Here is a 12,331-nt window from a genome sequence, read left to right as displayed (position 1 = left end):
CTCACCTTGTCCGGGCAGTGAAGGGGGTGAGGCACACCCTAGGCTCAGGTTCAGGGCATTATGGGGACAAGTATGCCTGTAATCCAGCAGCCACAGGCTCGAGGATGACGCGCATCCCTAACATGGGTCTCGTTAGTCTCCTCCTCTAAAATCTTCCATGGCTCCCCAGTGGTCCCCAGAGAAAACCTAGAGCTTCAGCTGGCATTGCAAGTCCTCCGCTGTCTATCTATGTGCCCCTGCTCTCCAGCCTCGGCTTCCTCCCCATCGCACCTCTGGGGCCACATCCTCTCCTGTGGGCAGAAAACCTCAGAGATTTCCTCTCACCAAGCCTTTGTGCATGCTCTTGCCTCTATTTGTTAATTTGTTTATTTTTTATTTTGCTTTGTAGGGCTGCATCCACGGCATATGGAAGTTCCCAGGCTAGGGGTCAAATCGGAGCTATAGCTGCTGGTCTACACCACAGCACAGCCACATAGGATCCCTGCGACCTGCACCATAGCTCCCGGCAATGCCTGATCCTTAACCCACTGAGCGAGGCCTGGGATCGAACCCGCAACCTCATGGTTCCTAGTCGGATTCATTTCCACTGCGCCACGACAGGAACTCCTGTTGCCTCTATTTGGAATGCCCTTTGGTTCGGGTCTGGGTGTGCACGTGAAATGGAACGCCCCCTTGTCCATGTGTCTTTCCTGACTCCCTCCCCACTCCCAGCTCCTGACTTCTCTGCCTGGGGTCATCACAGCCCTGTACAGCAGGACAGTTGCTGTCTTAGGGTGTTAATCCCTATGGGCCTTGAACCGTTTGTTGGCAGCTCCTTACCCCCTCGCGGCGGGTCTGTCTTAGGCCAAGGCCAGGGTGGTCCTTAAGAAGAGCTGTTATCGAGGCCAAGGTGAACCAGCCCTGGAAGCTGAGAGAGGACTTCCATCAAGTGAGTCCCCAAGGGCTTGGCTTGGAGCCTGGGTAGAGAGCGCCCTGTCCTGGGTGCCCCACCACCCTGCTGGCCCACGGGGCTCAGCACGCTAGCTTCCTGTGGGCTTTGATGCTTCATAATCAATTCGACAATAAGAAAACATTTCCTGGAGATCCTGCTGTGGCACCACAGGATCGTGGCATCTCTGCAGCGCCAGGGTGCAGGTTCAATCCCTGTTTGGCACAGTGGGTTCAAGGATCCGCATGGCCACAGCACTTTGGATCTGATCCCTGACACGGGAACGGCCGAAAAAGTAAAGAAAAGAAAAAACTTCCCTCCTGCTATCTGGTGAAAGGGAGCAGCTACTATCCCTTCCACCTGCGGGTCTGGGGTACCCCTGCCCCGGGGGGGTGGGGTCTGGTGTCTCCTTTAAGGTCCTTCCACCTCGACAGCAATGCACGTTTCTGAGGGCTTATTTTCCAGAGTTTCCATCCACCTCTGAAGCTGAATAGCTGTGTGCCTGGGAAAAAGTCCCGTGTCCCCCTGCCATCTCATGTGCCAGCTATGACATGCAGGAAAAGCCCCTGGCTTGGGTGTGCCAAGGGGCTGCAGGGGCTCAGGGTCCCTTCCAGAGGTGGAAGCCTTCTGTGCGGGGAGGCTGGAGAGAGCGTTGCTCCAGGGCAGCAGGACTCACAGAGGCTGAAAGCTTGGAGTCCCAGGCCGCAAGCCTGGGTTCAAATCCCCACTATGCCGTGGCACCTGGAGAGGGCGTCCCATGTCCGCTGAAGCTTAGCTTTGCTCCCGAGGGAAAGTGCTAGTCGCTGCCGTGCAGGAGGGGAGGACTGAGGACTTACTGCACACTTGGCGACATGCAGGGCACGCTGGCAGAGCTGCCCAGGAGAGAGGATTGTTTCTCATGGTTTCAACCCAGGGACATCGGCCTGGGGCTATCCCAGCCCGTGCCCCGGGCCTCCAAGCGCTGGCCTCCCAGGTCCCAGTGTTGTGTCTCTTTGCCCTCTGGCTCCCAGACTCCTCCTCGGCTCCACACTTGGGGCCTCAGCCAGTCTGCTTCCTAACTGGTTTCCAGGCCCCTCTGTGGTCAGAGATATGCCGCATTCCCTAGGACTTGGTCTTTTTTTGTTTTTTTTTAAATAGCCGCTCTTGTAGCACATGGAAGTTCCCAGGCTGGGGGTTGAATCAGAGCTGCAGCCACCGACCTATGCCACTGCCACAGCCACAGCCATGCCAGATCCATGCTGCATCTGTGACCTACACTGCCGGTTATGGCAATGCCACGGCCTGCCACAGTCCTCCCCAGGCTCTGCCTGTTTGCTGCTGTCTCATCCCCGGAAACTGGCTTTTGTGTTCACGACAGAAAATATGCCAGCTGGAGCCAGAGGGCCGCGTGAAGGTGGATGTGGTGCTGCGGGCGGCCGAAGCCCTGCTGGCGCGCTGCCATGAGGACCAGAAGCCCCAGATCCTGGCCCGGCTGAGGGACGTCAAGGCCCAGTGGGAGGAGACGGTCACTTACATGACCCACTGTCACAGGTAGGGCGGCCTGGGACCTGGCCAGGCTCCGTCTGCCGCGGCTGCTGACTCCATGCCTGCCACCGCGCTGGCCCGGGGCCTCTGCCTTCGGGACGTTTCTCCAGGCCTGGGATTGCTCAGAACAGGATGTTCTTGGGATGTGGGCCAGCCCTGCCTGCTGCGTTCTCATTACAGTCAAGCTTAATGAGGATGATACAGTGGGAGCCCATCGTGTTTTGCCAACAATTGATTCTTGGGAGACTCGCCCTGTGCGCATCCACCAGCAGAACGGCCGAATGGGTCTGGCGTAAGAAGGCCCGTTGCCTTGCCAGCACTTTCGTCCAGAGTCTCTGCTTGTACCAGGGAGCCAGGAGGGGCGGGGGCTTAGACTGACCTAGGATTGCCTCTTCTCTGCTGGTTCCTTGCTGCGTGGCCTTAGGAAAGTTACTTGACCTCTCTGAGCCTCAGGCACCTCATCTGGACAATGGGTATAATCAGGTGTTTTTTGAAGGTTGTCAGGTGGATGGCGGGGAGAGCTGTGGCATCCGTTCCATTTTTCTTTCTTTTTTTTTTTTTTTTTTTTTTTTTGGTTTTAGGGCCGCATCTGCAGCATATGGAAGTTCCCAGGCTAGGGGTTGAATCAGAGCTGCTGCTGTGGGCCTGCGCCACAGCCCCAGCAACACCCAGATCCTTAACCCACTGAGCAAGGCCAGGGATCAAGCCCACATCCTCAGGGATACCAGTCGAGTTTGTAACCCTCTGAGCCATAACGGGAACTCCATTCTTTCCATCTTTAGAGAACCAGATTGTTGAGTGGCCTGGTGGCTTTCTACTCGGCAAACTCTTTGGCTTGGAATTCCAAATAGACTGGCTTGAAGTTGGCTGGATGAAGAGGGCCATCTCTGTGTTACATGCAGATGGGGAAACTGAGGCAGGCAAGGAGGCCGGCCTGGAACCCAGGCACAGGCCCCCAGCCCTCAGTCCCCACAAAGCAGGGACAAGCCCACAGACCATTGCACTCTGCAGATGATGAGACACTCCCTGTGGCAGTCTTCTTGTGACGGCTTATGCAACCCTGTCCTAAGACCCAGGCTGGCTGTGTGCCGAGTCCCAACACCAGAGAGAAACGACAAGGGGCATCGAGCATCAATAATGGGAGTTTGGGGCTATAATTTGGGGTCCTAGAGGCTCAGGGCATCAGCAGGCTGGTGGTCCTCAGAGCAGGTCTGGAAGCTGAGCCACCCTGATCTTTAGCCCCCTGGGGCTTGTTTACCAAAGACAGGAGGGTCTTGTCTAGAAGGACTGGGGTGAGGAGCAGAGAGGACGTCATAGTGCCCCCCTCGGCTGGGGAGGGGGCAGCGGCACGGTCTCCTGGCACCCCAGCCAGGTGGGGGATGCTTACGGCCGTGCTCTCTGCGCAGCCGTATCGAGTGGGTGTGGCTGCACTGGAGCGAGTACCTGCTGGCCCGGGATGAGTTCTACCGCTGGTTCCAGAAGATGACGGTGGCGCTCGAGCCCCCCGTGGAGCTGCAGCTGGGCCTGAAGGAGAAGCAGTGGCAGCTGAGCCACGCCCAGGTGCTGCTCTACAACGTGGACAACCAGGCCGTGCTCCTGGACCGGCTGCTGGAGGAGGCGGCCTCCCTGCTCAACAGGATCGGGGACCCCAGTGTGGACGAAGATGCCCAGAAGAGGATGAAGGCTGAGTACGACGCAGTGAAGGCCAAAGCCCAGGTGGGTGAGGGCGAGGGGCTCTGTCTTCACCCATCCATCCGTTTCTCTACCCATCCGGCCATCATCTGCTCCCTACCCTTCATCCATCCATCTCCATGGTGAGAGCTACTGTCCACCACCCAACACCCACTCGCCACCGCCCTCCTTCCGTGTCCCCACCCTCCTATTCATCTACCCACTCGCACCTCCATCTCCCCAGTGAATGACAACATCTCGCATTCACTGTCTACCCACTCACCACGCCGTCATCCGCGTCCCCAGCCTCCTCTCCGTCCCCAGCCTCCTCGTCATCTGTTTACTCACTCATTCATCTACCCTCCCCTACCAACCCAACCAAATCTCTGACTCCTCTACCCAACCGCTTAGTCACCTTCCCATCCATCTCTTCATTCCCCTACTCATCAACCCGCCCATGGACTCTTCACCCACCCATGGACCCATCTGTTTCTCCACTCTCAGCTACCCACCCACCGTCTACCCCTTCACCCACCTACCCACTCACTCACTACCTACCTGTCCCATCTCTTCACCCACCCAAGCATTATATAACTACCCATCCAGCCATCTTCCACCGACCCATCCACCTACCCCTCCATATCCATCCACCCATTGACCTGTCATCTACCAGCCATAAGGCCAGGGTTGCTCATGCTTGATATGTTTGGGTACTTAATGCATGTGTGTGTTGACTGACTGATGGACTGTGAGGTTCGCTTCCACCTGACACCCCCCCCTTCTTCCTTCCCTCCCTACTCCTGCCCTTTAGTCCTCCTCCTTTGCTCCCTCCTGCCCTTCCCCCAATCCCCCTCCCCATCCTTTATCTCCATCTCTCACCTCATTCTTGCCTGGATTTAAACAGTTCATTGAGACTTTAAGTTCAGTGTGGTTTCAAGAAATTCTGTTTGGGTTTGTATTTTGTTCTTCATCCTTCTTTTCATACCCCACCTTCGTACCATCACCTTCGTACCCCACTCAGACACGGATTCTCCCTGTAATCATTCTAAGCACACACATTTTGCAGCCATCAGACCGCTCCGGCAGCCAGGGCTCCACGCCTGGTGCTGTCTCTTGGGTCTTCTGATGTGAATTGTTTCCTCAGGGCTTCGTGGTCCTGAGCTGTGGACTTATTTATCCTGAGAGGGGCTTTATCTGCGGAACCCATGGCTGAGCCCGGCCTCGGCGTCCTTGCGTCGGCTTCAGCCAGGATTTCCTGGGGAATTTACCCTCGGATTCCTATTTCCATGTTACTGGATGGTCTTAGGGGTTCCTAAATTAAATGGATTTTCTACACTTGAACCCCAAGCCAAAATTATTCAAGAGACTCCTGGCTCCAGACTCTGAAAGGTGACTGTTTGTTCATTTGGTTTTTTAGCCAGAGCCCAGGCGGAAACACATAGCTTTCCTGTATTGTGCTGGTGGGAAGGGCTTTTTCTCTAGTTTACCCTTTGATAGAGGGGGAGCCCCCCCGAGGATTTCTGCCTTTTTGCCGTGGTCTCTGCCCCCTGGGCCCAGAGTAGTCTTACCTTCTCCCCCCACCGAAGCATTAAACCCAAGAAGACGTCAAGCACACATTTGAGTTTAGCAACCTGCCTTCTGTAGCATCTTTGCATCCGGTCCATGAAATATCCCTTTCCTTGGTGTCTGCATGGGTCTGCATTTAAGCAATGCTTGTATCATTTCATCTAGCATTTCTGCTGACTGCGGTGGACAGATAGGCAGGCTATCTAGTCTCCTTCCATCTTGCTGGAGCTGGAAGCCTCCTGAGTCCTTCAGGTTAAGAGAAGTGGTTCTTGGAGTTCCCCTTGTGACTCAGCAGGTTAAGAACCCAACTAGTATCCATGAGGATGCAGGTTCAATCTCAATGGGTTAAGGATCTGGCATTGCCGTGAGCTGTGGTGTAGGTCACAGCTGTGGCTTGGACCTGGTGTTGCTGTGGCTGTGATGCAGGCTAGCATTTGCAGCTCTGATTTGACCCCTAGCCTGGGAATTTCCACATGCTGCAGGTGAGGCCCTAAAAAGAAAAAAGAAAAGAAAAGGGAAACGGTTCTCTTTTTTGGCCACGCCCTGAGCACGCAGAAGTTCCCCAGCCAGGTTTAAAACTTGAGCCACAGCAGTGACCCAAGCCACAGCAGTAACAACACCAGATCCTTAACCCACTAGGCCACCAGGGAACTCCCAAGTTAAGGGAGGTCATTCTCTAATAAGCAGAGATCTGGGAATCCATCTGCAGGGAGAGAACGCTGGCTCCCGAGTGCATGGGAAGGGACCTGGGTTCCAGCCAGGCTCTGCAGCTTGCCAGCTGTGTGTGGCCTCGGGGCGGCTCCGCCTTACCTGTAGCCAGGTTGTGAAGTCTGAATGAGCTCACAGGTGAGGTCTTTGAAGACTGGTGAGCCTGTTCCCGAGATAAAGGATGACTTCCGCTCTCAGTAACAGAATAAATAGCCACAACAAGGGCCTCTGACACACAGCAGGTGCTGGGAGCTTGCTGAGTGAATGAGGACCCCACCCTGCAGCTTGGAGGCTCACCGGGGTCTGAGGACAGGCTGAGGGGAGGAGCTGGGCTCCTGCAGAGGTAGCCAGTCGGCTGCCCTCACCAAGTCCAAGGGTCTAGAGTCCGCCTAACAGCAATTCTTTCTCCCGGCCTGCCCCGCCAACCCAGGCAGGGGAGGGGCCTGCCCCCTGGCCTCCTTATGGTGACTTTACAGGAAACAGGTGCTTGTGTCAATCAGCAGAGAGTGCCTGGTGCAGGAAATGGAAAGTGTGTGTGTGTGTGTGTGTGTGTGTGTATCCTCATACGTGCATGTGTGTGGACAGGGCTAATTCTGTGGGAGCACTAATTCTGACCCAGGTGAGAAATGGTCGCCTGAGATGCTCATCAATGAAAAGGGACCCTCCCCTCCCTAGATCCCAAAATCCTAGAGAGCACAACTCCTATGGGCGACTGCTGTCTTTTCTAAGTCCCTCCCTGTCTGACCTCATTTGATCCTCCCAGTTTTCTTATATGGTAAATAGAGAAAGTGTGACTGGGCCTTTTTTCTTTTTTCTTTTTGTCTTTTTAGGGCTGCCCCTGAGGCACATGGAAGTTCCCAGGCTAGAGGTTCAATCAGGGCTGCAACTGCCGGCAGACACCACAGCCGCAGGAGCACAGGATTGAAGTTGCTGTGACCTACACCACAGCTCACAGCAATGCCAGATCCTTAACCTGCTGAGCGAGGCCAGGGACGGAACCCCCGTCCTCATGGATACTAGTCGGGTTCATTACCTCTGAGCTGCAACGGGAACTCCCTTTTTTATTTATTTATTTATTTATTTATTATTTTTTTTTTTGTCTTTTTTGCTATTTCTTTGGGCCGCTCCCGTGGCATATGGAGGTTCCCAAGCTAGGGGTCGAATCGGAGCTGAAGCCACTGGCCTACGCCAGAGCCACAGCAACGCGGGATCCGAGCCAAGTCTGCAACCTACACCACGGCTCACGGCAACGCCGGATCTTTAACCCACTGAGCAAGGGCAGGGACCGAACCCGCAACCTCATGGTTCCTAGTCGGATTCGTTAACCACTGCGCCACGACGGGAACTCCGGGAACTCTTTTTATTTTTTTTATTTTTATTTTTTAAAGATTTTATTGGAGTATAATTGACTTATAATGTGTTGGTTTCAGGTGTATAGCAAAGTGGTTTGGTTATACATACATATATATCCATTCTTTCTCAGATCCTTTTCCTAGCTAGGTTATCACAGAGTATTGAGTAGATTTCCCTGTACTACACCTTGTTAGTTATCTTTGTTTTGTTGTTGTTGTTGTTGTTGTTGTTGTTGTTGTTTGCTTTTTAGGGCCACACCTGCGACATATGGAGGTTCCCAGGCTAGGGGTCAAATCAGAGCTACAGCTGCCGGCCTGCACCACAGCCACAGCAACACAGGATCTGAACCAAATCTGCGACCTACACCACAGCTCACGGCAACGCCAGATCCTTAACCCTCTGAGCGAGGCCAGGGATCGAACCCACAACCTCATGGTTCCTAGTCGGATTTGTTTCTGCTGTGCCACAGCGGGAAGTCCATAGTTACCTATTTTACATATAGTCGTGCGCGTATATGTTAATCCCAACTTCCTAACTTATCCCACCCCCCGACGTTTCCCCTTAGGTAAGTACAAATCTGTTTGTTTCTGTTTTATAAGTTTTTGTATCACTTTTACTAGATTTCACATGTGAGTGATATCATATGTGTTTGTCTGACTTCCTTCACCTAGCATGGTCATCTCTAGGTCCATATGTGTTGCTGAGAATGTTTTCATTCTTTTTTATGGCTAAATATTGCATCGCATATCTGTACCACATCTTTTTTCATGTAAATATTGATTTTTGTTTTTTCCACTATAGCTGGTTTACAGTGTTGTCTATTTTCTACTGTACAGCAAGGTTCCCAGTCACACATACATGTATACATTCTTTTTTCTCACATTATCATGCTCCATCATAAGTGACTAGATATGGTTCCCAGTGCTACACAGCAGGATCTTATTGCTTATCCATTCCAAAGGCAATAGTTTTCATCTATTAACCCCAAATTCGCAATCCATCCCACTCCCTCCCCCTCCCTCTTGGCAACCACAAGTCTGTTCTCCAAGTCCATGATTTTCTTTTCTGTGGAAAGGTTCATTTGTGTCATATATTAGATTGCAGATGTAAGTGATATCATAAGGTATTTGTCTTTCTCTTTCTGACTGACTTCACTTAGTATGAGTCTCTTGTTCTATCCATGTTGCTGCAGATGGCATTAGTTTCTTCTTTTTTATGGCCGAGTAGTATTCCATTGTGTGTATGTACCACATCTTCTTCATCCAATCATCTGTCGATGGACATGTAGGTTGTTTCCATGTGTACCACATCTTCTTTATCCTTAAAAAAATAATCTAAGGATCGGATACCACTGGCCCACCAGAAATTCTAGGTGGCTCCCTACGTGGGCTCTGCCCTTGGTTGTGCCCCAGGTCCTGGGTGAGTGAGTCTTTGCACCTGTGCCCATGGGGAGAGGGGGGCTGCCGGAGCTCCTGCCTGTCAGGCTAAGAAAAGTGGAGGCAGCAGTACACAGGAGGTTTCGAGCCCCTGGATAAGGGGGAACGTTGCCTCCAAGGTTTTTCCGAGGCAAAGCCCAGCTGGCAGTGTCCTGGGGGCAGAAGCATGCGGGCTCTGCCTGTGAGTATGGTTGTCGGGGGGAAGCTGCTACCCTGGCAGAGCCCTTGCAGTTGCCAGATGAGCTGTCAGTTCTGACCGCCACGTGGAAACCGGGGTTTGCGGGATGACTGGACCCTAAGAGAGAAGTCAGTTCGTTTCGGCCCTTTTTGCTGGTGACCAAAGCTTGCAGAGGCTTGGCTTTCTCTTCCTGGCTGCTGGGATGGGAGCTCTGCTGGATCACAGGGAGCCTCTCAGCTCTGGGTTGGGGATGGGGGGTGGCGATCGTGGGGCTCTTTCTGGCCTCTCCCAGAGCTGGCTGGAGAAGATGGAGAAGCGGGAGGTGGGGAGTGGCCAAGGGAGGCCCCTGGAGTCTCTGACGTGCTATTCAGACTGTTATGTGGATGTGCATTTTGCTGGAGAGAACAGCCATAGCTTCCATCACATTCTGGACGGAGCCGTGACCTTCAGAGGACAGAATCTCCCGAGAGGGACTTTTACATTGCCCTTAGCAAGCGTCCTGATTAGTAAACTAGGATAGAGCCCTAGGCATGAGCCTCCCGGGCATACCCCGTCCGGGGCCTCCCAGCCCCAGAGGAAAGGCAAACACACGGGCTCCATCCTAAGCAGGTGGAGGACACTGCACGTCCAGTAGCCCCCACCTGCCTCCCAATCGCCTGCTGTGTGCATTTGATGAAGTCTTGCCTTGTGTCCAAGGCTCTCTTATCTCTCAAGGCAGCTGAGAAAGCCCCCCTGGGGCAGGCATCTGAAATCCTCCTTCCCCAGGGAATATCCCAGGGCCCTGCAAGCCTCCCTAGAGGTCCAGGCCTGTTCACAGGGTGGGGAGGGCCCAGGGCTGTGGTCTTAGTCTCTTTCCAAGTGGACAGAATGCCCTAGACTGGGTGAAACTCATTTCTCACACTTCTGGGAGGCTCGAAGTTTGAGCTCAGGGTGCCAGCCGGCTCGGCTCTCCATGAGAGGCCTCTTCTTGGCTTGCAGAGGGCTGCCTTCTCGCTGTGTCCCCACACAGTGAAGAGAAAGGGCCAGAGAGCTGTCTGGTGTCTGTCCTTATCGGGGTACTGATCCCATTGTGACCCTCCACCCTCGTGACCTCATGTCACCCCAATTACCTCCCAAAGGCCCCGCCTCCAAATTCCATCACATGGAGGGTTAGGGCTTTGGCAGGAGAAGGTGGGGGGGGTGCCTGGGGGGTGCCCCTCAGCCTGCGGAAAACGTTATATGTCGTCATACCTCAGCTTTCACCAAGGAGAGCCCAGTTCATCACTTCCCCTATTAGTTAATAACAAGTCCATACTTTCACCTCTAAAGATCCAGTTTTGGGAGTTCCTGTTGTGGCTCAGTGGGTTAAGAACCCAGCTAGGATCCACAAGGGAGTTCGATCCCTGGCCTTTCTCAGTGGCCTAAGGATCCAGCATTGCAGCAAGCTGTGCTATACGTTGAAGACACGGCTCTGATCCAGCGTTGCCATGGCTGTGGGCCTGCCTAGCTGCCACCCTGATTTGACCCCTAGCCTGGAAACTTCCATATGCCACAGGTGCGGCCCTAAAAAAAAAAAAAAATCGGTTTTGACTTCCAATATGTTAATTAGCAAAGCCTCTGGTGTCCACGGGGACAGGACCACAGAAGCAGAGTGGGGGCCACCTCTGGACGGGCCTTGTGGCCACCGCCTGGAGGGAGATTCTGATGCCGGGCAAATGGCCAGGCCTGGGTTGAGCAATAGCACACTGTCGGCCGAAAGCAATTCAGAGTCCAGAATAGAGCGGGCTGGTTGCCAGTAGGAGGGGCCCGCTTGTTTGTTTTTCATCTAATGAGTCTGTGTTCTGAAGGGCCAGGCACATAGCATCTTCCTCTTCCCTGCTTCCCGTGGTTGTTTGTCGGGCATCTTGGCCAGGAGTCAGAGCCCTTCCCACAGCCCTTTGCGGAGACACAAACCCACGCCGCCCTTGTTAATTGGTTGGGTTTTGACATTCCTGACAACTCTGCCAGCACAGACCGTTTAATTGTTTGTGCTAAGGCGAGGAGGTGGAGCCCTGGCCCACTCGTCACCCATACTCCTGCGATGTGGTCCCCTGGCTGCACTGCGTTCTGTGATCGCGTTATGCCTGGCACAGAGCGCGCTGGATGCCTGCCCTGCTGGGCGGCGTCCCTCTCCCGGCGCCTGCTCACGCTCTCGGAGGCTGTTATTTACTCTGGATTTCCCCGAGTGCTGGCACCTCATCCTTCACACGCGCGGAGCCGCCAGCCGGCGCTTTCATTGGAGAGTTTGCTTCGCTCCCACACGAATCACCATCAGTGTCAACCAGGGGCCCAGCCTCTGTTCTCTGCTTATTATTCTTGACCCACTTTGTTTCACCAGCTAATCTTCCCGTGGATGGAGGAAGCTCCGGGGAGGATGTTGGTGGATGCAAATGATCCTGCGGGGGGGAGGGCGAGCCAGCAAGGGGAACGTGAGGGAGATGGTCCCTGTCGCTCAGCCCACTTTCTGGATTCGAGCCGCCTCACGTGTTCTGTCCGCCGTGCCCCGCAGTTGACCCTCGGAGCCTCACTCCCATGAGCGAGAGGATTCTCGGCTCTTCACTGCAGGTCTGGGTCCTGTGCCTTGGTTTCCCCATCTCAAAAATGGAGATAAGGTCTCCTCCTTGTAATGGTTGTTGCAAAGCTTTAAATGAATTAGTCCTTGTAGACTTGGTGAGGCGTTTGTCTGGGGAGGGGAGGGCACGTATAAATAGCCAGGGAGGTTTATCACATCTCCGAGTCTGTCTGTCTGTCCTTTCCAGTTGAGAAGTGTTGACTTAGCTTCGTAGAAGGTCAGGGCCCTCCTGGACATGGACTGACTCCGTGGCTGAGAGCTGAGGTCAGCAAACCACGGCCCATGGGGGTCAATCCAGCCCAACTCCTGGCTTTTTTATGACCTGCGAACTAGACATAGTTCTTATGTTTTTCAATGATTGAGGGAAAAAAATTAAA

At 53.9% G+C, this 12,331-nt stretch overlaps 1 protein-coding gene across 1 annotated transcript in view; it reads left to right on the top strand.

Annotated features, from left to right (window-relative positions):
• Positions 1-12,331, top strand: part of SYNE3 (spectrin repeat containing nuclear envelope family member 3) — a 104,068-nt gene that overhangs the window by 43,644 nt on the left and 48,093 nt on the right. Inside the window, 2 exon segments of the mRNA XM_003128709.4 lie at positions 2,286-2,458; positions 3,859-4,168. Coding sequence (XP_003128757.3) covers positions 2,286-2,458; positions 3,859-4,168 — 483 coding nt within the window.

The sequence above is a fragment of the Sus scrofa genome, chromosome 7, assembly GCF_000003025.6.
Source record: "Sus scrofa isolate TJ Tabasco breed Duroc chromosome 7, Sscrofa11.1, whole genome shotgun sequence".
NCBI classification, from domain to species: domain Eukaryota; kingdom Metazoa; phylum Chordata; class Mammalia; order Artiodactyla; family Suidae; genus Sus; species Sus scrofa.
This window is presented reverse-complemented; position numbering and strand designations above follow the sequence as displayed.